Below are 26,848 nucleotides of genomic sequence, written 5' to 3'. Positions count from 1 at the left end.
GGAAACCCACACCAACACGGGGAGAACATGCAAACTCCACACAGAAATGCCAACTAGCCCAGCCAGAACTCGAACCAGAGACCTTCTTGCTTTGAGGCAACAGTGCTAACCACTGAGCCACCGTGCTGCTCGCCAAATATTAAATTTGTTAATATAATAATAATAATAATAATTTATATTTAAAGGAACGGAGGACACCGTAAAAGACATTGCTGGTCTGTGTGTGTGTGTGCGTGTGCGTGTGTGTGTGTTTAAACAACCAGTCCTGAACTCAGTGTCCCAGCATTCAACCGCCAGTATATCCAGCCACTGAGATGTCAAGCTGACCTGTTTGAGAGCAGGCGTCTGGTACAGAGATGGAGGAGGTGGAGAAAGACCCCTCCCATCCCTCCGTGAGTGGGTGGATTTCTCTGTTTATCTTGAAGATCTGGCAGTGACAAAAAAGGCTGAAAACTGTCTTTTTTCTCCCCTCTTCCTTGCATTTCATAAGCAGCTCTCTTATGGCACTCTTATGAAATCATTCCCTTGTGGAGATATGCAGAGTTTAATGTGTGAATTGCTATACGGCTTGATTTAGCCCAGCGGAGCATTTCTCCCATGGTGCTTTGCTGTTGCTTGTACACGTCTGACTTTGAGAACATTATGGAACATTAAAAAAGAAGATATTTCACATTTGAAAACTATTTTCCTGACATTAAGATGATTTTCTGTCATTTATGACATAACGTTTGCCTATAATAACTCAATGACTTGTAGACGTGGATGAGATGGCCTAAGAAATGAGCATGTTTAAATGCCACCGAAAGAGATTCAATCGATCCAGTACAATATTATAGATATATTTGGTCACACTTAATAATCAGGTACAATTCCTGCATTTAATAAACCATTAACTATGACTTTTGGTCTAAATAACTTCTAATTTTCTGATTATTTATAGTTATTATTGTAGTAGTTGGGTATTGATTAGGTATGTAGAATAAGATCATGCAGAATATGTGCTTTATAAGTACTATTAAACAGCTGATATCTTAGTAACAAAGACACTGAAAAAAGTGTTGCATGCAAAACTGTTGCAAACAGTTTATTTGTGTTGAATTTAAACAAACAAATTAAATTGAGCAATGTTTAACTTCATTTGTTTGTTTAAATTCAGCCCAAATAAATTGTTTAAAACCACTTAACGTAAAAAAATTGAGTAAATCCAAGGAATCATCTTTGAATAATTGTTTTCAGTGTAGTTTAAGGTAAGAATCGATAAAGTAGTGTTACCATTAATGTTTTTTTTAAGTAATGTGCTGAATAGAAGCGTCTAGGAGAAACCGAAAAATCAAGATGTGAAAATTACTTTAAAAATAATTCATATAATTTAATTCATATATTTGTATTTAACACTTTTTTTATTTAATAACATATAATGGTATGTGAAATGAAAAGAAATGAAATTATGAATTTCAAAAATATATATTTACTAGATATTCTTCAAGACACTTCTATACAGTTTAAAGTGACATTTAAAGGCTTAACAAGGTTAATAAAGTTAACTAGGCAGGTTAGGGTAGTTAGGCAAGTTATTGTATAATGATGATTTGTTCTGAAGACTATCGAAAAAATATATAGCTTAAAGGGGCTAATCATTTTGACCTTAAAATGGCTTTTAAAAAATTAAAAACTGCTTTTATTCTAGCTGAAATGAAACAAATAAGACTTTCGCCAGAAGAAAAAATATTATCAGACATACTGTGAAAATTTCCTTGCTCTGTTAAACATCATTTAGGAAATATTTAAAAAAAGAAAAAATAATCAAAGGGAAAATAATTCTCATTTCAACTGTATCTATCTATCTATCTATCTATCTATCTATCTATCTATCTATCTATCTGTCTGTCTGTCTGTCTGTCTGTCTGTCTGTCTGTCTGTCCGTCCGTCCGTCCGTCCGTCCGTCCGTCCGTCCGTCCGTCCGTCCGTCCGTCCGTCCGTCCGTCCGTCCGTCCGTCCGTCCGTCCGCCCGCCCGCCCGCCCGCACGCCCGCCCGCCCGAACGCACGCACGCACGCACGCACGCACAAACACACAATATTTCCTTAACAGCATTGCTTACATGACATTGCCGCTTATTAAACAAACATGCAGTCAAAAAAACAGGTTAAACTGACCCAATCCCAATTTTGTTTTTGGACCTCTTCCCTTTCTCTTTGGCCCTTGAAACAGAGTGTGAAGGGGAAGGACTTCAAAATTGACCCTTAAGAAATAGGACAGCACTACAGCACCTGCACACGTCATCATATGTCATCACGATCTCTTGCTTCGATCAGATGATCGCGACTGCTGTAGTTATTCCAGTTGTGTTGTTTTTTGGTATTTATCTTCAGGAAATCACTGAAGGCATCATGTTATCAGCGATCTAATGTGGCAATAAGATCGTAACTGTACTGTGCATTTACACCGTGGCCATATTCATCTATATAAACACAGGAAAACAACATTAATATTATAGCAGACACTGTAAAAAGCTCATTCTCAGCCACTAGACTTTTCTGACAGGGTATTCCAGTGTCATTGAGTGACAGAATGTTGTGGGACTGCTGTACAGGAGTTATTATTAGGGATTATAGATAGCAAAATTTAGTGATTTTTATATATATATATATTTTTTTTAAAGCATGACGGTAAAACCTGAGCACGGTTATGAATGTATTAAAACATATGCTTATTTGTTGTAAAAATTCAGAATATTGACATGCTGGCGTTGTGGCTGGTGTATTCTGGGAAATTTTTGTACCCTTGGTTTCAAGTCCTGAAAAATCTCCGTTCAAATAGGTGTCGACCCCTTCTCCTTAGCCCTATGCCTTCAAGCTAAAGAGGATTGTGACACCCCTACCCCTTCATGTGAATGTGCAAAACGAGGGGTAAGGGGAAGGGCTAAGGCCTATAGGCATTATAATGCAGATTAGGCATGTCATAGTAAAGACAATTTCACACAAGGTTTGCAAATCTGAGAAATGAAAGCATTTAAAAGCATGTAGCACCACAACAACAACTAGACAACAAGTGTGAAATCTGTTGGCCAAAAGCATGGTCGTGTCAAAAAAAATGAATGTAAATTTGGTGCCTGCCTAATATTATATTGAAAAGGGTGTAAAAAAATAATCAAAAGCTTGCCGACCTCTGCTCTACAGTAGCATTGGCAGTTTACTCACCAGATAGTAAACATTAGTGCATTGTTGGCATTAATATAGAGCCTAATCAAATGGCATACTTTATTACAGCTGGAGATGATTTAGTTACTGATATCATTACCAGCTCTCAATGGCCGGGTCCTAAAGGCTTAATTTGATCTCGGCTTTTACAACACACCATTAAAGATTAAAAGGCAGAAAGAGCATTCGTTGAGCGCCGGCTGGTAGAAGTGTGTGTATAGCTGGATCAGATTTCCCTAAGGTTGCGATACCCTTCCTGAAGAACACAGAAAGACTGCCTCGTACATCTGCTGCGTGCACACACACATTTACACACTCGCATTAAAACACTGTCTGACATCAAGCTGTTTGTACACAACATTTACATTCCACTAAAGGACTAGAATGCACTACTTATGTTTTTCTTAGACATGTAAAGTCTCAATAATGCATTTTTAAGGTCATTTATATGTCCATGTTCCTGTTTTTGTTAATACTAGTACAATTAATTTGCAGTTTTGTTTTGTAATCATTACGGAAAATAGTTTTTTTGTCTTCATTCCCTGTTTAAAGGGGACCTATTGTGCAAATATCACTTTTACAAGCCATTTCAACAGTTTTGTGGAAACAGTTTGTGAATATAACCAGCTGATAGTGGTACAAATGTAGCTATTGATTTTTTTTATAATCAAACTTGATAAAAACAGTCTGCTGAAACACTTTGATTGACATTTTCCCTTTGTACGTGTCATCAGAGAGGTATGGCCCCGCCCCTTAGTGACGATCTCTCCCTCATTGGCATACAACATTAGTCTTGTTTTATAATCTGCCACTGTGCTGACACGTAGGCATCTGTTGCTCCGCCCTCTTTTGAAAACACCACAATCTCATTTGAATTTAAAGCAACAGTCACCAAAACACCACAGTTAGGATCAAAGCCTAAAAGGGGCAGTTATAAAGAGTTATAAGACATTATTTGTGTGGTATTTTGAGCTGAAACTTCACATAGACACTCACAGGACATCAGAGATATTTTCGTTCTCGTAAAATGGAGCATAATAGGTCTCCTTTAATACAAATGAGTTTTGCAACAATTTTTTTTCAGAAAAATTATTTTTACAGAATACTGAAGGTGAATCTCTATGTCATTATTAACTTGTGGTTAGAAGTAGTAAAGTCAGTATTTATTAACTGATTATAAATCATTAATAATAATATATAACATTAAAAACATCTCTAATTTTTGTATGTGCTGTATTGACTTTCTTTCTTTTGACTTTTTTTTTTTACTTTTTTGTTTTTATTATTTTAATTAATATATGTAGTGTTTTATGTTATATGAATGGTTAAACTTGACTACTACTGTACATTGGCTGTTTGACTATTTATCATTGACTAAACATGGGTTATTTTTAATATTCTTGGCAGTATTTTTATTGATATTATATACTTTTTTGCATCTGACTTGCTTTATTATTCAATATATATATATATATATATATATATATAATGTATGTATATGTATATCTATATACAGTATATATATATATATATATATATATATATATATATATATATATATATATATATATATATATATATATATATATATATATATATATATATATATATATATATATATGTGAGTATATGTATATATATATATGTATGTATATGTATATATATATATATATATATATATGTATGTATGTATGTATATGTATATATGTATATGTATATATATATATATATATATATATATATATGTATGTATGTATGTATATGTATATATATATATATATATATATATATATATATATATATATATATGTATGTATGTATGTATATGTATATATATATATATATATATATATATATATATATATATATATATATATATATATGTATGTATGTATGTATATGTATATATATATATATATATATATATATATATATATATATATATATATATATATATATATATATATATATATATATGTATGTATATATATATATATATATATATATATATATATATATATATATATATATATATATATATATATATGTATATATATATATATATATATATATATATATATATATATATATATATATATATATATGTATGTGTGTATATATATGCTTTTTTTTTTTTTTTTTTTTTTTTTTTTTTTTTTTTGGCAAGATAACTAATAATTATGTATTGCTAACCACAGTCAGCTATTTTGTGGCCATTTCAGTTCTTCCAAAATGTTCAAAATGAAACACATTTGTGATTTCTTTCAGCAAGTGGACATATTGACCAGGGGTGCTCAACTGCTCAACCCTGTCCCTGGAGATCTATCCTTCTACAGAGTTCAGCTCCAACCCTGATCAAACACACCTAAACCAATTAATTAAGACCATGAACAGCACTTGAATATTACAGGCAGGTGGGTTTGATATGGGTTGCTACTGAAATCTGCAGGAAGGTCAATCTCCAGCACTGTAGAAAATGCATGGTTCCACATAATTCATTCATGTTGTCCCAACACAACCCTTTTAACAAATGTGGATTGAACATAAAAAAATTAAGTTGTCCCAGTGAACTCTCAAGAATTTTGTTGTTTCAGCTAATTTTAATTAAGTAGCTTAAACAAGTAAAAAAAAAAAAAATATATATATATATATATATATATATATATATATATATATATATATATATATATATATATATATATATATATATATTTATTATTTATTTTATTTTATTTTATTTTTTTTTTTTTTTGAGTGAGAAACAAGGTTGAGCACCCCTGCTTTACACAGTATAACAGGAAAGTTATTAAGTTTTTCAACACTTATACCTCTGTTTTAAAAAACCCTTAGTGTTTGTGCTTGGTTATCTGTGCAGGTTTGTATGTATTTCTTTGTGCACTTTTGTGTGTATTTATATATGCATGTGTCAATGGATACATCTAGAATTTCCAAACTTTGAGTCGTTTACAGTCTGGCAGCTTGACGACCCATAAACCTGTCATTCACATAGACGAGCGTGTGATGCTTCGAGTTGTTAACAAGCAAAGTGAAATGAGCGTCTGTGAGTCTCAGTACATGGGCTTGATCAGATGACACTGTGATTTGGTACATGTGTGACTAAAACACAGCCACAAACTTTCCTTAACATCAACAGAATCACAACTGTACACGATAGCGCTCTTCTACAATGTCCTACCAGCACCTTTCCTCTTTTCTCCTCCTTCCGTCTTTCTCTCCCTCTTGACATTTGCAAAGGTTGAAAGACAAAGTAGCTTTGTGTCCTGATAAGGGCGAGGACTCGTCCGCCTGAATGTGAATGTTCTCTCCTGAGATCTGAACGCAGCCCGCTGGGTTTGACAGACAGGGTGATGGGTCAAGTTTTAGAGGATCACAGAATGGCAAAATAAGACAGATGTCAGAGATGGAGGTTAGTGGGCTTTATAGGGGAGAAAATTCCCCTCAGGGAGAACCATTTTCTTTCTATTCCCTAAGTCACTGTTTTTATAATGCTATCTCATGGCAATTCATAACTTTTTGATTCAGTGGCTAATTTGTATGATCTCATTTGTACAATTTAGTGCAATTTGCCTACAGTATCCCCAACGATGGTTGAGTTTAGGGGCCAGGGTTGGGTGCCATGCCTCTTTTTAAAAATAGTTCATTTTCATATGACTGAACTCATACAAAGGCAGCACAGTGGCTCAGTGGTTAGCACTCACAGCAAGAAGGTCATTGGTTTGAATCCTGGCTGGGCCAGTTGGCATTTCTGTGTGAAGTTTGCATGTTCCCTCACAGTCCAAACACATGCGCTATTGGTGAATTGGATGAACTTGGATGATTGTGTGTGTGTGAATGCGTGTGTGTTTCCCAGTACTAGGATGTGGCTGGAAGGGCATCCGCTGCATAAAACATATTTTGGAATAGTTGGTGGTTCAGTCTGCTGTGGCGACCCCTGACACATAAAGGACTAAGCCAAAGGAAAATGAATGAATAAATAAACGATAAATTCATAATAATTAGCCGCTAAACTGACTAAACATATAATTTCCTCATGAGATCAGGCTGGTTTTTCTGTAATAAAATACATTTTATTGAATATTATGGTAACACTTTATTTTAAATATATATATATATATATATATATATATATATATATATATATATATATATATATATATATATATATATATATATATATAAGATTTTATATATTATATACTTTATATATAAATTAATATATACATGTTAATAATTAATTAATTAATATAAATTATAAAATTTTTGGGCTTCACCCAAAAATGAAAATATCCTGTAAATTTAATCCTGTTGATTCATATAATGGCAGTGAATGGTGACAGGATTTTTAGATTCAAAATAAACACGTACAAAGATATTTATAGTTGACATAATATATATTAATTTGTTAAATAATTTATTAATATAAATAATATTTTTTAAATATAAAAATTTATATTAATTCTAAAATTCATCACACATTTATAATAACTTCACAGCAATCATGTTTATGACAGATTTATGACAAGTTTTGTTGTCTTGGTAATGTCAAGTTTTCATGATAAAGATGAACACAGGTTGCAAAGTATTTGTTTACATTTGTTTACGTTTACGTCATTTTTGCATTTAAAATATGTAATTATACTATATTATACAATGTATATTATACTATTTGGATATATATATATATATATATATATATATATATATATATATATATATATATTATTTTTTTTTTTTTTTTATTTATTTATTTATTTTTATTTATTTTTTTATACTGTATAATATATATATATATATATATATATATATATATATATATATATATATATATATATATATATATATATATATATATATATATATATACTCAAAAAAGTCAACAAGCCACTTGCTCAATTTGCAAAATACAAATATGTCTTATGGAAAAGAATGGAATGAATTTAGTTCTGTTAAATGGTTCATTCAAGTTTTTTGAAACTAAATGAAGAAATAATCAAATGAATTAGATCACAACTTGTTGACTGAATGAGATTTAAGCTCTTCAAATGAACTGCCCTCTCTGGTGAGTTACTGTGCACCTCCATTACAGTAGGTGGCGGTATGCACTTATGAGACGGTTCACATACCCACCAATTAAACCAGAAGAATTCACTGCGCATGCTTAGTTCAACTTTTGAACTTTTGGATTTCTACAGTTGTGGGGTTTCACATATATATGGACAACTTATTCTTGGCACAAGTAACTTGGAGACAAAAACAAAAATGCACTTGGAGTTCCTTTTGCATGTTGACAATTTAATATTTGCACTGTTCCCCTCAAACGAGCTGCTGGGGCATGAACACTGGTGCTTGAGCTTGAACAAGACTGATGTAGTGATTGAATGAAGAAGATGCACATTTGTAGCTGGACAGAAGCTCTCCAGTTTTTACACTGTCCCTTTAAATGGGGTGCTAGAGCAAGTAAGCTCGGAGTGGAGCAATCACTGATGCTCAGTACATCTTTTATTTTATTAAAGGGCACCTATGGTAAAAAAATCTACTTTTCAAGCTGTTTGGACAGACATATGTGCATGTATGGTGTATAGAGCGTCATATTGGGGTGATATAAATACACCCAGTGCTTTTTTTTCAATTTAACAACATAAAAACGATGGACCAATTGGAGCGGTTTTCAAATCGACCGCAACTTTACGTAGGAGAGCGGTCCCCCCGCCCACCAATATTGATTGACAGGCGCGTCATCATATCCTCAGTTTGTTGATTCACATCCGCCATTTTCAGCGTGAGTCGAAGCGATATCACTAAAGGAACACCCTAGCTCTATTTTTAGATGCAAGGCTCATTGGGCTCAACACAAGATCAATATTCTCCACATTATCGCTCTAATCAGAATTATTGGTTGTATCTTTAGGTAGGTTTGCAAACATGTGTACTTCTCATTGAGTCTACCTTATACTTCAGTCGTTTGCATTTCTCGTGATCCCAGAAGCTCCCTGTGATCTTAACTAGCATGCGTTTTAGAATTCTAAACATAGGTTTCTATCAGGGTACACTCAAGTCGACGGCTGGGCGCCGCGGACCGCTGCAGACTTGAAGCGCCGTTGTGTGTACCCTGATAGAAATCTATGTTTAGAATTCAAAAATGCGTGGTGCGACGATTCGGGACACTTCATGTTTCTGCCGCGCCACAGAGAGTGTCTGGTGTGTCGTGTCGTGGCTTCGAGCGGCGCATCCGGTGCCTCAGTCAAAGTTAATTCAGTGTGCGTGGTTATTAGTTTCTGTGTACAAGCTCAGCACTTGAAACTAGCACACAGTTGGCTGTAAAACTGTACAAAGACACAAATGCTTGGTCTGTGTCCGAGTCGTACATGTACGACTGATTGCTGAACCTCTCACGCTCCTCTCTGTCTGCCTGTCAGACTCTGTTGCAAACGCAGAGTGGGTGAGCTCATGGCCCCGCCCCCTTGTTACATTGGGCGGGAAGCCGAAACTAATTTACATGTGAAGCAACACACCCCTAAATCAGCGAGCTGTGGACACGCCCCCAACATGACACTTTTTACACATTATAATAAAAATCTGAATTGTGTTTTAAACTGAACCTAAACTGGCACACTCAGAACAACCATAATATTAATATTAAATCATAAAAAAGAGGTAAACTATGGGCCCTTTAAATGCCATTGTGTTACTATTTTACAGCTTTAAGAAAAAGTTATTTACAAATGCTCTCGTTGTAATTTTTGTTTATTGGTGTTAATGTATAAATGTCAGGGGTGTTTTTTGTCTCACGCCATGGTTTAACTTAACTGCCAAAAAGATACTTATTGTGACATATGAGACATATTGTGAGGATGTGAGGCAATATAGCTATATTGGTAATTTGGTGAAATCACAGCGAGCTGGCTGCAAGTTAGGAATTTCAATGCTGCCAACCAAGACAAATCTAATTAAAGCAGCAAAATAGATTTTAATAATCATGCATGGGCAAGACCGAAACTTGTTGAAAGACGAATCTTGCTGAGCTGAAGTGCTTTACTGACAGTATAAATGAATAAACTCAATCAGATAAACTCAACACAAACATTTTAGTTCATTTAGATGCAAAGAAGTTACACAGATCTGTTAAAACCATGTTGAAATGACATATTTATATTGTGTACATATAACACATTTAAAGCTGTTTAAGTTTACTTGATTTGTTTAGATCAGAGGTGCCCTAACTAGGGTCCGTGGAACAAAGTTGGCCCTCGGCAACCTTTGATTTGGCCCTCCATCCCATCTGAGAAGAGAGGGAGAATGATGGGGAATTTTCAGTGGAAATGCCTTTAACATATTGTCATTTCTAACTCAGCATAACTTTTGTTAATCTACAAAAGAGCAAACTTAGATTAAATGTTTTAATTAAATGTTGTGAATGAATCAGGTAAAAAAAAAATGTATACAGCCAATGCATAGCAGACATCACACAAGACATCAGCAAGCAAATCAAGGCAAAGGGTATTTTTTAGTGTTATAAATGAGATGCTTTTTATTGTAAGATGTTCATTAAAAAATTTACAAAAATTTACAAATATTAATACAATTCAAGTTTTTAAGGGGATAAATTATAGTAATAATTATATAAATATAATTATAAATATAAATAAATAATATATATAGTAAATATTATATAATGGATTATAATAATCAATTAGGAAATTACATTGACAACTTCACAGTTTGGTATATTTACCTCCGGCCCACCAATTTGGGCACCCCTGGTTTAGATGCACAATGGGTGCCACGATTAAATCATTTTGATTCAACAAATTATTTTGTGAGTGTGTGTATATATATATATATATATATATATATATATATATATATATATATATATATATATATATATATATATATATATATATATATATATATATATATATATATACACACACACACACGCACACACAAGATTTTTTTCTAAACATAATTTCTAAAAAATTTCTAAACATAAACATTTCTAATCATAATAGTTTTAATAACTCATTTGTAATAACTGATTTATTTTGTCTTTGCCATGATGACAGTAAATAATATTTGACAGGTTAGGGTAATTAGGCAAGGTATTGTACAATGATGGTTTGACTATTGAAAAAATATATTGCTTAAAGGGGCTGATCATTTTGACCTTAAAATGTTTTTTAAAAAAATTAAAAACTGCTTTTATTCTAGCCGAAAAAAAAAAAAAACTTTCTCCAGGAGAAAAAATATTATCAATTTCCTTGCTCTGTTAAACATCATTTGAGAAATATTTAAAAAAGAAAAAAAAAATCAAAGGGTGAATAATAATTTTGACATCAGCTATATATATATATATATATATATATATATATATATATATATATATATATATATATATATATATATATATATAAATATGCTGCATTTTTTAAACTGTGTTGACTAATATTTTCAACAGATATATTATCCTACATTGAATATTTTCAGGATAAACGAAAACCAAATAATTGTTTAGTAACATTATCAAAAGCTTTTATGTTGATCAACTGAGCCCATGTTTTTTTTACAAATAAATGAATTAAGCTAAGTTAAACCTTTGAATGACTGGGTAAAAAAAAGTTGGTGATAATTACAACAGTTTTGAATTAATTCAAAATCTGCATCACTTCAATAACTAAATAAATTAATAAAAATAAAAAGGATTTCTGTGCATATTAACAACCTGAAGTCAAGAGCATGTTAATTGCTTCTGCAGTACAGTAAAACCTTTCGTCTAATTTGCTGTGTAAATCTGCTGACACAGGCTGTGATATTACGAACACCTGCTGATGAGAGGAAGTTTACAACCCTACAAAATCCTTCATAACATAAACACCAACAAAAAACAATGGAAAACAACAACAAGAACAAAAACAGCTCTTCGTTTGGTTTATTGGGAATTCTCGCCTGCTTGTCTTCATGCCTCTGCGGCCCTGTAATAATAACGTTACTGACTCTCAGCATTAGGATGATGAATATTGTTCGTACTCTCGGATTATCATCCAATAAGAAAGCGACCGCCGAGCTAATATTAGTCTTCAGCGAGAGCGTTGGTTTACCCATGAGCCGGTTGCCTAGGAAACGTTACATAATTGGCGCACAGAAGATAGCCCTGGTCTGATTGGCTGACAGAGACGAGCTGAGGAAATGACCTCATGACACAACACATAGTGATGCCTTTTTTTCCTCGTTTTCATTTCTCCAGCATAAAATAAAGCAGTCGCTGTTTAAGTTGAAGTACAAATTTTGTTTTTTCACAGGTGCTGATCTGGGGGGTCTGCTGGAACTGGAGACTCTGTATGAGGGCGTAGAGCGCAGTATTAACAGGAGCCGACGGGCCCGCAGACAGTCTCCCGAACGGGCCTACAACATCGAGGTCCTGCTTGGGGTGGACGACTCGGTGGTGCAGTTTCACAAGAAGGAGCGCGTGGAGAAGTACCTCCTCACTCTGATGAACATCGTAAGTGTGCTCCAGCCTCCCACGCTCCTGTTGTGTTCGGGTTACCCTTGAGGAAAATCAAAGAGCGATGGAAAACACTCTGTCAACAGCGCAGCACTTCTGCAGCATTATAATAAACATCTGAGCTGAAGCTGCTGCTGCTGGTGAAGCATTAGAGACGACAGAGATGTCACTGGTTATAGCATTAGCATTCAGTCCTGCAGGGTGTGAGCAGGTTTCTGTCTGTCTGTCTGGGTTGTTTTTAGAGGAACATGTACATCTAAGGTGGAATCCTGACTGACCCATACAGTCAAAATGTTTTAAAACTATTAAAAAAAAAACATGTCAATATATACAAAAAAATACATACATTTACATAAATAAGTTTTCTACAAATACATTTTTACCATTTTTGATTTATATATAAATTAATAAATTACATATAAACTACTGGTCAAAAGTTTGGGGTCAGTTTCTTTTTTTATTATTATTAATTTTTTTAAATAATTTAATTAAAATTATTTTGTTCATCATTTATTAAACGTAAAAAAAAAGAAAAGTTAAGTTGTTTAATATTTATTTATTACTTATTGTATGTAGTTTCAAATGAAAATTTTACTCCAGTCATTATTGCTTTGGGTAGCACAATTAAAAACCTGAAAAATCACATGCACATCAGTATTCACAGCCTTTGCTCAATACTTTGTTGATGCACCTTTGGCAGCAATTACAGCCTCAAGTCTTTTTGAATATGATGCCACAAGCTCGGCACACCTGTCTTTGGGAATTTTTGCCCATTCCTCTTTGCAGTACCTCTCAAGCTCTATCAGGTTGGATGGAAAGCGAATGTGTACAGCCATTTTCAGATCTCTCCAGAGATGTTCAATAGGATTTAGTTCTGGGCTCTGACTGGGCCACTCAAGGACATTCACTAAGTTGTTGTGAAGCTGCTCCGTTGATATTTTGGTGGTGCGCTTTGGGTCATTGTCCTGCTGGAAGATGAATCGTCGCCCCAGTCTGAGGTGCACAAGAGCACTCTGAAGCAGGTTTTCATTCAGGATGTCTCTGTACATTGCTGCATTGATCTTTCCTTCTATCCTGACTAGTCTTCAAGTTCCTGCTGCTAAAAAACATCCCCACAGCATGATGCTGCCACCACTATGCTTCACTGTAGGGATGGTATTAGTCTGGTGATGAGCGGTGCCTGGTTTCCTCCAAACGTAACGCCTGGCATTCACTCCAAAGTGTTAAATTTTAGTCTCATCAGACCAGAGAATTTAGTTACTTATTGTCTGAGGGTCCTTCAGATGCCTTTTGGCAAATTCCAGGCGGGGAATGGCTTCTGTCTGGCCACGCTACCATACAGGCCTGATTGGTGGATTTCTGCACAGATGGTTGTCCTTTTGTAAGGTTCTCCTCTCTCCACAGAAGAACACTCGAGCTCAGACAGAGTGACCATCGGGTTATTGATCACCTCCCTGACTAAGGCCTTTATCCCCCAATCACTCAGCTTAAATGGCGGGCCAGCTCTAGGAAGAGTCCTGCTGGTTCAAACATCTTCCACTTACGGATGATGGAGGCCACTGTGCTCACTGGAACTTTCAGAGCAGCAGAAATATTTCTGTAACCTTCCCCAGCCTTGTGACTCTAGACAATCCTGTCTCGGAGGACTACAGATAATTCCTTTGTCTTCATGCTTGGTTTGTGCTTTGACATGCACTGTCAACCCTGGGACCTTATACAGACAGATGCATGGTTTTTTAAATCATGTCCAATCAACTGAATTTACCACGGGGGAATTTAACCCAACATCAGCTTTTTGGTACAGTACATAACACCCCTGCCCCCCCCCCCCCCCCCCCCCCCCCCCCCCAACACACACACACACACACTTTTCGTAATTTCCAGCATGCCACTCTATGCACGGCACCTACACATTCCCACTCTTCCGCCTCTGACTGGTATGACCTGCATTTTCAGAATCAAATGTTGGCAGGTATGACTTATGTACATGTGCGCTCCAGGGACAGACAAGTCTCTGCTGAGGTCCAGCCTCCGGCACTTGCACTGCAGCTCTGTACAAAACATTTGGCCAGTGGAGCAATGGTTGTGCCCATCTGAGCCTGGTTCTCTCGAGGTTTTTTCTTCACCTTCGCCAATTGGTGTTTTTTTCCTCGCCGCTGTCGCCACTGGCTTGCATGATTCCAGATCTGTGGAGCTGCGCATCGTTGGATTTGTTCTTCAGTGTTTGGACTCTCAGTAGGGATTATTAAACCACACTGAACTGAGCTAAACTGAACTGAACTTAAACTTTGAAAAATGAACTACACTGTTTCAGTTTACTATGATCTTCTATGTGAAGCTGCTTTGACACAATCTACATTGCAAAAGCGCTATACAAATAATGGTGAATTCAATTGAATGTGATTTTTTAGCTTTTTTATTATTAATATTATTATTATTATTATTATTATTTTTTAAAGAATTATTTTTGGCCTGTTTGTCTTTATTAGATAGGACAGCATTTAGACAGGAGCGGGGTAGGGTAGGGAAATGTCCTTGAGCCGGGATTCGAACTCGGGACACCCTGACGTGCCACTGCACCATATGTCGACGCCCTAACCACTAAGCTATTTCGCCGACAGCTTTTTCATTTTTAAAAGGCACCTAGGTTAGCCCTTTTTTCAGATTTGATATAAGTGTTTTGCGTCTCCAGAATGTTTCTGTAAAGTTTCAGCTCAAAACACCCATCAGATTATTTATTATACCTTTTATTAAATTCCTATTTATACATTTTTTCACTGGGTGGCAGTATTAGTGTACTGCTTCTTTAAGGCTACTCCTCCCCGCCCACCGTTTCTACGTGCCTTTCTGCGTGCCTTAATCTCCTCCCTCGGCTGCGTCAGACAACAGACAGACTTAAAGGAAGCAGATCTCACGTAGCGTTTGTGAGAAATACTACAGTAAAAACTTTACCAGTGAGTATTTATTGTGCAGTTGCATCGCAGAGTCACACAAAGTTCACGCGCGCACATGATTGATGAACCAAGCAAACTGAACACACCTTTTATTCTTGGTTGCTTTGCACACTTCTGGTCTTGTTTATATGATTATACACTTGACTACCGGGACATGTTAATACGTGCAGCTGTCAATCAATTCGGTGGGCGGGGGGGGACCGCACTCCTACGTAAAGTTGCGGTCGATCTGAAAACCGCTCCAATTGGTCCACCGTTTTTTATGTTGCTAAATTGAAAAAAAAGGACTGGGTGTGTTTATATCACCCCAATATGACGGTCTATACACCATACATGCACATATGTCTGTCCAAACAGCTTGAAAAGTAGATTTTTCACCATAGGTGCCCTTTAATACATTTGCAACAATTAAAACAAATAGTTTATTCACATTGTCATTATGGGGTGTTGTGTGTAGAATTAATTGTGAGGAAATAAATGAATGTAATCAATTTTGGAATAGGGCTGTAACATAAAAAATGTTGAAAAAGTGAAGCGTGTAAACTTTCTAAATGCTTTGGCAATACATTTGTAAAATTTGTCATGCCGATAAAGCAGTTTTTGAGTTTGAGAGAGAGAGAGAGCGCTAGTCAGACCAAAAAAATCAAAAGCCGGCCAGATATTATATCATCAGTAATAGTCAATGATGTGAGGTAAAATCCGACACATATTAGATCAGTTCTGCAGTCATTTTTCTACATCACGGATCGCTCTGTCGAAGATCAAATGCGATGGGATGAAAAAGGCCGGAGAAAAATGCATTATAACCTCACCATTTGTCTCTATATTGCATATTTTCTCCGGTTATCAAGAGTCCCCGAACAATTTCTGCAGCTGTGCTTCATGCCGTCTCCTTTCCTCTCCTCTCTTCTCATCCTGGGGGGTGTTTCAAACGCCGCTTTCTGAATAAATGACAGGAAAACAGATAAACAGAAATATATAAATAACATCGCGTCTCCTTTCTCTCCCACGCGTTGAGTTCTTGCCGCTTTCTTCTTGAAAGTTTACTTTGCTCACTTTTGGAAGGCATGTCTCCCTCGCTCTCCGCGAGTCAGCCAGAGAAAAGAGAGAGACTTGAAGCGGGTTTTTGCCCCTTTTTTCCTCCATCTATTTTCCCTGACTGCTGCTCTTTCAGTGATTGTTGCTTGTAAGGGCTGTGTGTGATGATGTGTTATGCGTAGCGCTTGAGTTTGTTGTTGTGGCGTTTATTTGTGTGTGTGTGTGTGTGTGTGTGTGTGTGTGTGTGTGTGTGTGTGTGTGTGTGTGTGTGTGTGTGTGTGCGTGCGTGCGTGCGTATGTGTGTGTGTGTGTGTGTAAATGCCACTATGTGTTGCGGTGTTTACTCAGAGTGAAATCCTAGGCAGTCTTTTATTCATGTTCTCCTGGTCAGTGTCTGCTCTCTCTGAATGAGAATAGGAGCTGTCCAACTGTCTGTCCATTCATCAGTTTGTTTGTCTGTCTGTCTGTACATCCATTTGTCTGTTAATCTGTTCACCTGTCTGTCTGTCCATACCTCTGTCTGTCTGTCTATCTATCTGTTTATCTGTCCATCTGTCTTTCTGTCTGTACATTTGACTATGTCTGTCTGTCAATCTGTTTATCTGTTCATCTGTCTGTCTATCTTTCTGTCTATCTCCCTATTTGTCTGTCTGTACATTTGATTGTCTGTCTATCTCCCTGTCTGTCTATCGATCTCTCTTTGTGTCTGTCTGTCTGTCTGTCTGTCTGTCTGTCTGTCTGTCTGTCTGTCTGTTTGTCGGTCTGTCTGTTTGTCTATCCATCTGTCTGTCTGTTAATCTGTTCACCTGTCTGCCCATACATCTATCTGTCTATCTGTTTATCTGTCCATCAGTTTGTTAATCTGTCTTTCTGTATTTATTTCTGTCTGTTTATGTCTGTCTGTCTGTCTGTCTGTCTGTCTGTCTGTCCGTCTGTCCATCTGCCCATCCATCTGTCTGTACATTCATCAGTTTATCTGTCTGTCTGTCTGTACATCCATTTCTCTGTTAATCTGTTCACCTGTCTGTCTGTCAATACCTCTGTCTGTCTGTCTGTCTATCTATCGGTTTATCTGTCCATCTGTCTTTCTGTCTGTACATTTGACTATGTCTGTCTGTCAATCTGTTTATCTGTTCATCTGTCTGTCTATCTTTCTGTCTATCTCCCTATTTGTCTGTCTGTACATTTGATTGTCTGTCTATCTCCCTGTCTGTCTATCGATCTCTCTTTGTGTCTGTCTGTCTGTCTGTCTGTCTGTCTGTCTGTCTGTCTGTCTGTCTGTTTGTCGGTCTGTCTGTTTGTCTATCCATCTGTCTGTCTGTTAATCTGTTCACCTGTCTGCCCATACATCTGTCTGTCTATCTGTTTATCTGTCCATCAGTCTGTTAATCTGTCTTTCTGTATTTATTTCTGTCTGTTTATGTTAGTCTGTCTGTCTGTCTGTCTGTCTGTCTGTCTGTCTGTCTGTCTGTCTGTCTGTCTGTCCGTCTGTCCATCTGCCCATCCATCTGTCTGTGCATTCATTTGTCTTTCCTTCTGTCTATCTGTCTTCTTTCCATATATCTGTCTTTCCATTTGCCTGTCTGTATGTCCATGTGTCTGTCCATCTGTCTGTCCATCTGTCTGTCTGTATTTATTTCTGTCTGTCTGTTTATATTCATCTGTGTCTGTCTGTCTGTCTGTTTGTCTCTCTCTCCGTCCGTCTGTCCATCTGTCTCTACATCCATTTGTCTTTCCGTCTGTCTCTCTATCTGTTTACATGCTCATCTGTCTGTTTGTCTGTCTGTCCATCTGTCAGCCTGTTGGTCTGTCTGTCTGTTAATCTGTTCACCTTTCTGTCTGTCCATACATTTGTCAGTCCATCTGTCTGTCTGTCTTCTTTCCATATATCTGTCTTTCTATTTGCCTGTCTGTCCATCTGGCTATATATCTGTTTATCTGTCCATCTGTCTGTCCATCTGTATTTATTTCTGTCTGTCTGTTTATATTCATCTGTGTGTCTCTCTGTCTGTTTGTCTGTCTGCCCATCTGTCCATCCATCCATCCATCCATCCATCCATCCATCCATCCATCTGTCTGTACATCCATTTGTCTTTCCGTGTTTCCGTCTGTCTGTCTGTCTCTTTATATGCTCATCTGTCTGTTTGTCTGTCTTTCTCTGTATTTATTTCTGTCTTTATATTTGTCCCTCTGTCTGTACGTCTGTCATCTGTCTGTACATCCATTTGTCTTTCCGTCTGTCTGTCTGTCTGTCTGTCTGTCTGTCTGTTAATCTGTTCACCTGCCTGTCTGTCTGTCTGTCTGTCTGTCTGTCTGTCTGTCTGTTAATCTGTTCACCTGTCTGTCTGTCTGTCTGTCTGTCTGTTAATCTGTTCACCTGTCTGTCTTTCTGTCTGTCTGTCTGTCTGTCTGTCTGTCTGTCTGTCTGTCTGTCTGTCTGTCTGTCTGTCTGTCTGTCCATCCATTCGTCCGTCTGTACATCCATTTGTCTTTTCCTCTGTCTGTTTGTCTGTCTATCTGTCTGTCTTCTTTTCATATATATGTCTTTCTATTTGTCTGTCTGTTCATCTGCTTTGTCTGTCTGCCTGCCTGCCTGCCCATATACTGTATCTGTCCATCTATTTGCCTGTCTGTCCATCTGTCTGTTTGTCTGTCTGCCTGAAAATACACATTATTTAAATAGACACACGCTGGTTTTATTGATGGCAAATGCAAATGTAATTTATATTAAAAACTTAATTTAATTTAAACAAATAAACATCAAAAAGCAACAAAATAACTAAAATATTGAGATTAAAATCTAAAAATAAAATCCAATTCAAACTCTTAATGAAATCTACAGTGTTATATTACAGTAGTATATCAGTGACACTAAAATATCTCAATGACATAAACACACACGCATATTACTTCTAAATATATTTAACAAAAGTCGTTTGATCTCTGTGTGGGAGCTGTTGTGTATTTGTGAATGGGATTTTTGCTTGGTCCAGTGACTCTCTCTGCCCTCAATTTATAGAACCGAGTGAAACAAGTCTTTAAAATGCACTGAAATTGATTGGCTTCTCTTCATAGGTCCATGGGAAATGATGAGGAATCGATGCGTCAGACAGAGATCAAAAGATCTGCAGGCCTTTTGACTTCCACCCACCATTTCAATCCACCAATCAGCCGTCCTTCACCTTAATTCCGCCCCTTTCTTTAGTGCTAGTCAAGATAATGGACTGCTTTTTAGTGCGGGTGCTCTTTGTGGGAGAGTTTGTTGTTGTAGATACTCCTTTCCTGAGTGCAATCTGTGAAAATCTCAGAACATGTTGATCTAACATTGCCTTTAGCCCAGAACTAGATCCAGTGAGATCCAGAGCAAAGTTGTTATACACTCACCAGCCACTTTATTAGGTACAGCTTACTAGTACCGGGTTGGACCCACTTTTGCCTTCAGAACTGCCCTAATCTTTTGTGATGTAGATTCAACAAGGTACTGGAAATATTTCTCTGAGATTTTGGTCCATATTGACATGATAGCATCACACAGTTGCTGCAGATTTGTCGGCTGCACATCCATGACACGGATCTCCCGTTCCACCACATCCCAAAGGTGCTCAATTGGATTGTGTTCTGGTGACTGTCGAGGCCATTTGAGTACAGTGAACTCATTGTCATGTTCAAGTAACCAGTCTGAGATGATTCACGCTTTATGACATATGGTGCGTCATCCTGCTGGAAGTAGTCATCAGAAGATGGGTACACTGTGGTCATAAAGGGATGAACATGGTCAGCAACAATACTCAGGTAGGCTGTGGCGTTGACAACGATGCTCAATTGGTACTAATGGACCCAAAGTGTGCCAAGAAAATATCTCACACAACATTACACTTCCACCATCAGCCTTCACCATTGAAACAAGGCAAGATGGATCCATGCTTTCATGTTGTTGATGCCAAATTCTGACCCTACCATCTGAATGTTGCAGCAGAAATCAAGACTCATCAGACCAGGCAACGTTTCTCCAATCTTCTATTGTCCAATGTTGGTGAGCCTGTGTGAATTGTAGCCTCAGTTTCCTGTTCTTAGCTGACAGGAGTGGCACCCTGTGTGGTCTTCTGCTGCTGTAGCCCATCCACCTCAAGGTTGGACGTGTTGTGTGTTCAGAGATGCTCTTCTGCAGACCTTGGTTGTATCGAGTGGTTATTTGAGTTACTGTTGCCTTTCTATCAGCTGGAACCAGTCTGGCCATTCACCTCTGACCTCTGGCATCAATAAGGCGTTTGCGCCCTCAGAACTGCCGCTCATTGGATATTTTCTCTTTTTCGGACCATTCTCTGTAAACCCTCTGTAAACTCTGAGATGGTTGTGTGTGAAAATCCCAGGGGATAAGCAGTTTCTAAAATACTCAGACCAGCCCGTCTGGCACCAACAACCATGCAACTTTCAAAGTTACTTAAATCACCTTTCTTCCCCATTATGATGATGAGTTTGAACTGCAGCAGATTGTCTTGACCATGTCTACATACCTAAATGCATTGAGTTGCTGCCGTGTGATTGGCTGATTAGAAAATTGCATTAACTTGCAGTTGGACAGTTTACCTAATAAAGTGGCCGGTGTATATATATATATATATATATATATATATATATATATATATATATATATATATATATATATATATATATATATATATATATATATATATGATTTTATACACACACATATATATATGTGTGTGTGTGTGTGTGTATAAAATCATGCACTTAATAGCTGCTTATTGAAAATGATTATGTATTTTTTACTATCTTAGTTTCACAGTTTAACTTTTTAATTATAAATATATAAATTATAATATTTTTTCAGTTAGATGTCTGTGACTGTTGTTAAAGTTAGTTTTAGTTTTTCGTTTAATGTAATTTTTTATCTTATTTTAAGTTAACAACAGCAACAAAAATGACCAATTGTTTTAATCATAGTTTTCATTTATTAAAATAGCCTTGATCCAGCGGCTTATAATGCACTTGTTTCACATGTTTGCACGAGTGCTCAGCGCAGCCAGCCTGTGTAATGGAGCTCAGACCTTTGTGTGTAGCATTAATATTGTGTGAATTGAAAGTCGACAATATTAATTGCTTCCCCCTCTATTAGTTGCTCCTCAGGAGTAAACAAGACGTGCGGGCGGACCATTATGTAATCAGCACTTCATAGACACGTTGTTCTGGCCCTCAAATGTCAGACAGGTAATAATGGTCCAAAATGTCAGGTGAAAATGGCAGAGATTCAGTAATGAGTCTCAGCAAATACTGTCCACCAGTGCGAATCCTCATATCTCTGAGCGTTCCCTATTACGTTACAGATGAATGAAAAGGGGCATTGGGAAGAACCGCCAGTTAAAGAGCCTGATGGGATTTCTGCGCTCATTCAGTTTCTTCACCATGACTGACACAGGACCATGATGATTCAGCATTATGTTTGTGGGATGCAAGTTAAAATCAGAGATGGATTGAGAATGAAAGGCTTGTATGGAATTTTGGCTGGAAGTCTTGGCAGACGCCGGTCCGCACTGCTCAGAGCAACTTTAGGTGAATTTAGAAATATGTGCTGTTCTCTTTCCTCTCAGTATATATCACCAGCTGGAGTTCCCACAACAAGCCACCCTAGATGGCACTTTATGCATTGCCTCCATTATTCCCCTGGACTACACTTCCCACAAACGTATGCTCTCATTACATACACACACCTGTTACTCATCACATTGACTATAGAGTTCATGTGAGTGCCGCATTTTTTAGATACTGTGTTATGTTGAACTTTTTCACACACAGCTCAGCACAACTCATCACTGTCATTTCCAAAAGCAGTGGACCAATCAGAAGAGCTCAGAGGTGGGGTAACCACTATTGTTTATAGTCTGTTTATTTACCGTTATATCATGGCATAGGAGCCGCTCATTGTGGCTTTGGTCAGATATATGATTTATCTTTAAGTGCTTATCATGACATATTGTTTTCCTATTATTATTGTTATTATATCACTTTCATAATATCACGTCACACGCAGACCACTCTCTGGCTCCGCCTTTTTAAACCCATTCATGAGCATTGTGACTTGCATTTTTAGAAACAACAACACATTAAGCCCCAGTCAGATTACACGATTTTTATTATCGGTTACGAAAGTCACCATTTCAGATCATTCGATATTTACCTTGATAAAATCTTGACTTGTCATGGGTAACAAATGTGCCATGCTGTGTACATGTTCCTTCATGATCAGTCATCCTGTGACGTCTATGATGAGCGTTATTTCCCAAAGCAGTCACAAGTGTGGCTATAACAATATTTCTTATCTTATTAATTTCAATATTTTTTTATCTAATTTCAATAATCTCAATAATCACTCATGCTTGCTGAGAACTAGGCTACATTATTCATGGGTATTCATCATGACATTGATATGATCGAACGTATATTTCCTTTTTAATGTTAAGATATTTTTTTTTAAATCTAAATGTATATTTTCCAGCCATGGGTTTCTTATTAAACACTCCCACGCCTGAACTTGCTGCGAGTGAGACAGAGAAAATGGAAGCACATCAGCAGCAAGGAATCTTTAAATCTTTAAAGAATTAAAGATCTTAAAGATTTAAAGATCTTAATCTTTAAAATAATGACGTATTAAGAATTAGCAAATATATGACAGAGGTTTTTGATACAACGGTTACGGTGAAGCATTAATTTAATCCTTATTTTTCATGGAGCGAAACAAATTATCTGCCCGTATAGTTGTGTAGTGGGCGAGCACAACAACAACAAAAAAAATTCTAAGGTTTTTCTTGGAAAAAAAATATATTTTCGAAATGAATTTTGTTTGGTATTTGTATCCTAATTTTAATGTTTTTTTTGTTCGTCAGCTGTCTACTAGATAAACAAGAATAACTATTTATTTACCATCTGAGGTGAAGTGCTTCAAAACCGGTCCGTTATATGCTTCAGCGCCAAAACACAAACTGGTTTTTTAAATAAAATACAATCTAGCCTAAATAAAATTAAAGTGAACTTTCAGAGAAACTTATATTAAACTGTTTTCATTTTTAATGACAAAATCATTCATTGCCAGTGCGTTTCAATGTAATTAGTTTAATCAAGTAATTTGAATAAGCAATACAGGCTTATACAGTGTATTAGCAGTACTGAATGTGTTTCCAGATTACCTCAGTAGAACAAACTCGGTCGGAAGGCTGAGAGAACTCATAAACTAGACAGAACTTAAAGTTTGCATAACCAATGATTGATCTTATCCACCCGTGACCCACTCATAAGTAAATATGCAGCCTGTTTTTTGATTACCTGACCCAGGGATTAACGGCAGTACCCACACATATAACTGGGAAAGTATGTGCTCCTATTGATCTTATTCTTCAATGCGGAAGTGTGCACGTTTTTGCGATTGTTTTAGAATTTACGATTCAGGTCGCTATGGGAGAAATGACGAGGAATAATAATCCGCAGAAAACCGTCAAACTTCTTGCTCTACAAACAAGTGTGTCTATGATTATACGAACAAACAAAGCACAATCATATAATAAGACAATGTCAGTTTGCAACATCAAGCAGCATAACAAGCTGTTTTTAAAATCGAATCAGGTGAATTGTCCAGTGTCATCCACATGATGGAACCCATCGTGAAGATTGGGGAAAAAACTCAACCTGCTAGTCACATTCAAAACTTTCAGTTGTTCCTTTTTTTATATAACGGTTCTAGTTTAGGCTTAAATCTGAAAGTGCACCATGTTTAAAACTGTTGATTCATTTATAAAAGACTCGACTCAGAGTGTTTCAAATGAATCGTGGAGGTAACGAGTTTTTAGCCGCGTCTGTGTGGCGTTGATACGGAACTCAAGCCTCGCCCATTTGTTGCGCGAGAAAATTGAAACTCCTGCCCACAAACACTGTAGCAGATCCCGGTTGAATCATGTCATGAAGATACTGTGCTCTGAAGTGTCAGGGAAAGTTAGTGTTAGGCCCAATCCCAATTCTATTTTTATACCCCTACCCCTTCCCCTTGGCCCTTGAAACCGAGTGTGAAGGGGAAGGGCTTCAAAATTTACCCCTAAGAAATGGGACAGTTCTACAGCACATATGTCGTCGCGATCTCTTGCTTTATCAGCACGATCATGACTGCTGTAGTTATTCCAGTTGTCTTATGTTTTGGTATTTATCTTCAGGAAATCACTGAAGGCATATATCATGTTATCATAACAATCTAATGTGGAAATAAGATCGTAACTTGGTTTCAAGTGTGGTCCTGAAAAATCTCAGTTCAAAGGGGTATCTACCCCTTCCCCTTAGCCCTACACCTTCAAGCTAAAGAGAATTAGGACACTCCTACCCCTTACCCTGGATGCGCAAAACGAGGGGTAGGAGTAAGGGAAAGGGCTAAGGGGTAGAATTGGGATTGGGCCTTATTTTGCCTACCCAAAGATGAGGCTGTAAAGAGTCAGTGGTTGAAGATTATTTTTGCAAAAATACCTCAGCATTATAGCCTCAATCTTGTGCTGTGTTCCCGTCATTTTCTGACGAATGCTTTAGCAATCTACACGTTTACAAAGGGGGATTCATCTGCCATTTGTTAAAGGAAAGATCAGAAAAGACTATTGATGTATGGGACTTTGTCAGAGCTTGACAGGAACTTTACAGTTCACAGTTCATGGATCAGTTTCTTCCTCCATTTCACAAGTGTAAGTAACTTAAGCGCAATTAAATGGTTGCCACCTTGTTTTCTCTAGCTTGCAAATGATGTATTTAACTGTTTTTTGTTACTTGTAATTGCTCCACACGGCTTGTAATCTTTATATTCTCATATCGCATCTAAAACTATGTTGAAAACGCGACGTGTGCCGCTTTGTTTGCACATTTAAATGCGTTTGTGAGCTCACGATCCTCTGCCGTTTGTCTTTGCTATGGCCACCGTCAGCTGTTCCTACACACGTGCAGTGATCAAGTTTCAAAATAGTTCAGCTTTTGCCACTGTGTGGATTAATACTGAATGTGTGTCGTTGTTTTTACTCATGGTTAAGAATAGAGCAATATGCTGGTGTTTAACTGCATTGCTTTAATGCACTTCTGCATTGGGCTCACACATACACTCTGCTCTCTGACTACTTCAGCAATGTTGATAAGCCGTGGTGGGCTATTCTCTCTGTCTCAAGCTGAACGCAATCGACCAATCGCCATAGACTGGGTCATCGGACCAATCAGCACAGATTAGCCTCGCGTTAAGGAGGGGTTTGAGACTTCGCTGAACGAGTCATATGAGAGACATTGGGATAATTAGGTACAAAATAAATGCATATTATAAATCAATGAAAGTGTTTATTGACATTGCATGCATATCAGCATGTTGCTGGAGACCCCCAAAACCAAAATATGACCTTTTTTAATGCATAACAGGGGCTCTTTAAACAGGTGTGCCTAATAAAGTGGCCAATGAGTGACTGCTACTGTATATTCCAAATCTGAGCGAAGCTTTACCTCAGCTTTGAGTGACAAATGGAAAGTTTCCCTGGCAGCATTAACATCAGAAATATTTGGTATACACTTGAGATCCAAGAAACAAGTTATGTTTAATATTTTACCCATTTATTCAGAGAAATCCCTCTATGTCTGTGATTAAAGCAATTCTCTGGCACTGAAGTCCCTCCAGTCGAAGTTCTTTTAACAGTCTGGCAAGCCTCAATGATAAACAGAGCTGATAAGATAAAAGTAAGCCTCTTTTAAACGGTTCCCTTTCATGCTCATTCACACTGATTTAATCCATTTGATTTGGGATTGTTGTCATTTCATGCGCACATTTAGGATCATTATACTAATTATTTATCCCCCCTGACTCGATTGGTGACCACACATGCACATATAGATTTACCTTATCTTCCCATCGGCGCCCTCTGCTATTTTCTTCACCCTCTCCTTCTTCCTCCAAAGCAGTGAGGCCACAACGCTAGCCCCTGCTGCATTATTAATGGGATATTAATGATTTTCTGACTTGCCGACCTCTAGGTCTCCATTAGTTACCTATAGGCTGATGAAACCCAGAGCTCCTGAACAAGGCCAGTAATCGGGCCAGTGCTAATGAGACCCACACTA

General features: G+C 36.9%; 1 protein-coding gene across 1 annotated transcript in view; it reads left to right on the top strand.

The window, feature by feature from the left end:
- LOC130240216 (A disintegrin and metalloproteinase with thrombospondin motifs 2-like) overlaps positions 1–26,848 on the top strand; it is a 371,942-nt gene that overhangs the window by 230,602 nt on the left and 114,492 nt on the right. The window contains exon 4 of the mRNA XM_056471639.1: positions 12,520–12,719. Within this exon, the coding sequence (XP_056327614.1) occupies positions 12,520–12,719 (200 nt within the window). The remainder of the gene's footprint in view (positions 1–12,519; positions 12,720–26,848) is intronic.

The sequence above is a fragment of the Danio aesculapii genome, chromosome 14 (genome assembly GCF_903798145.1).
Source record: "Danio aesculapii chromosome 14, fDanAes4.1, whole genome shotgun sequence".
Lineage (NCBI taxonomy): Eukaryota > Metazoa > Chordata > Actinopteri > Cypriniformes > Danionidae > Danio > Danio aesculapii.
This window is presented reverse-complemented; position numbering and strand designations above follow the sequence as displayed.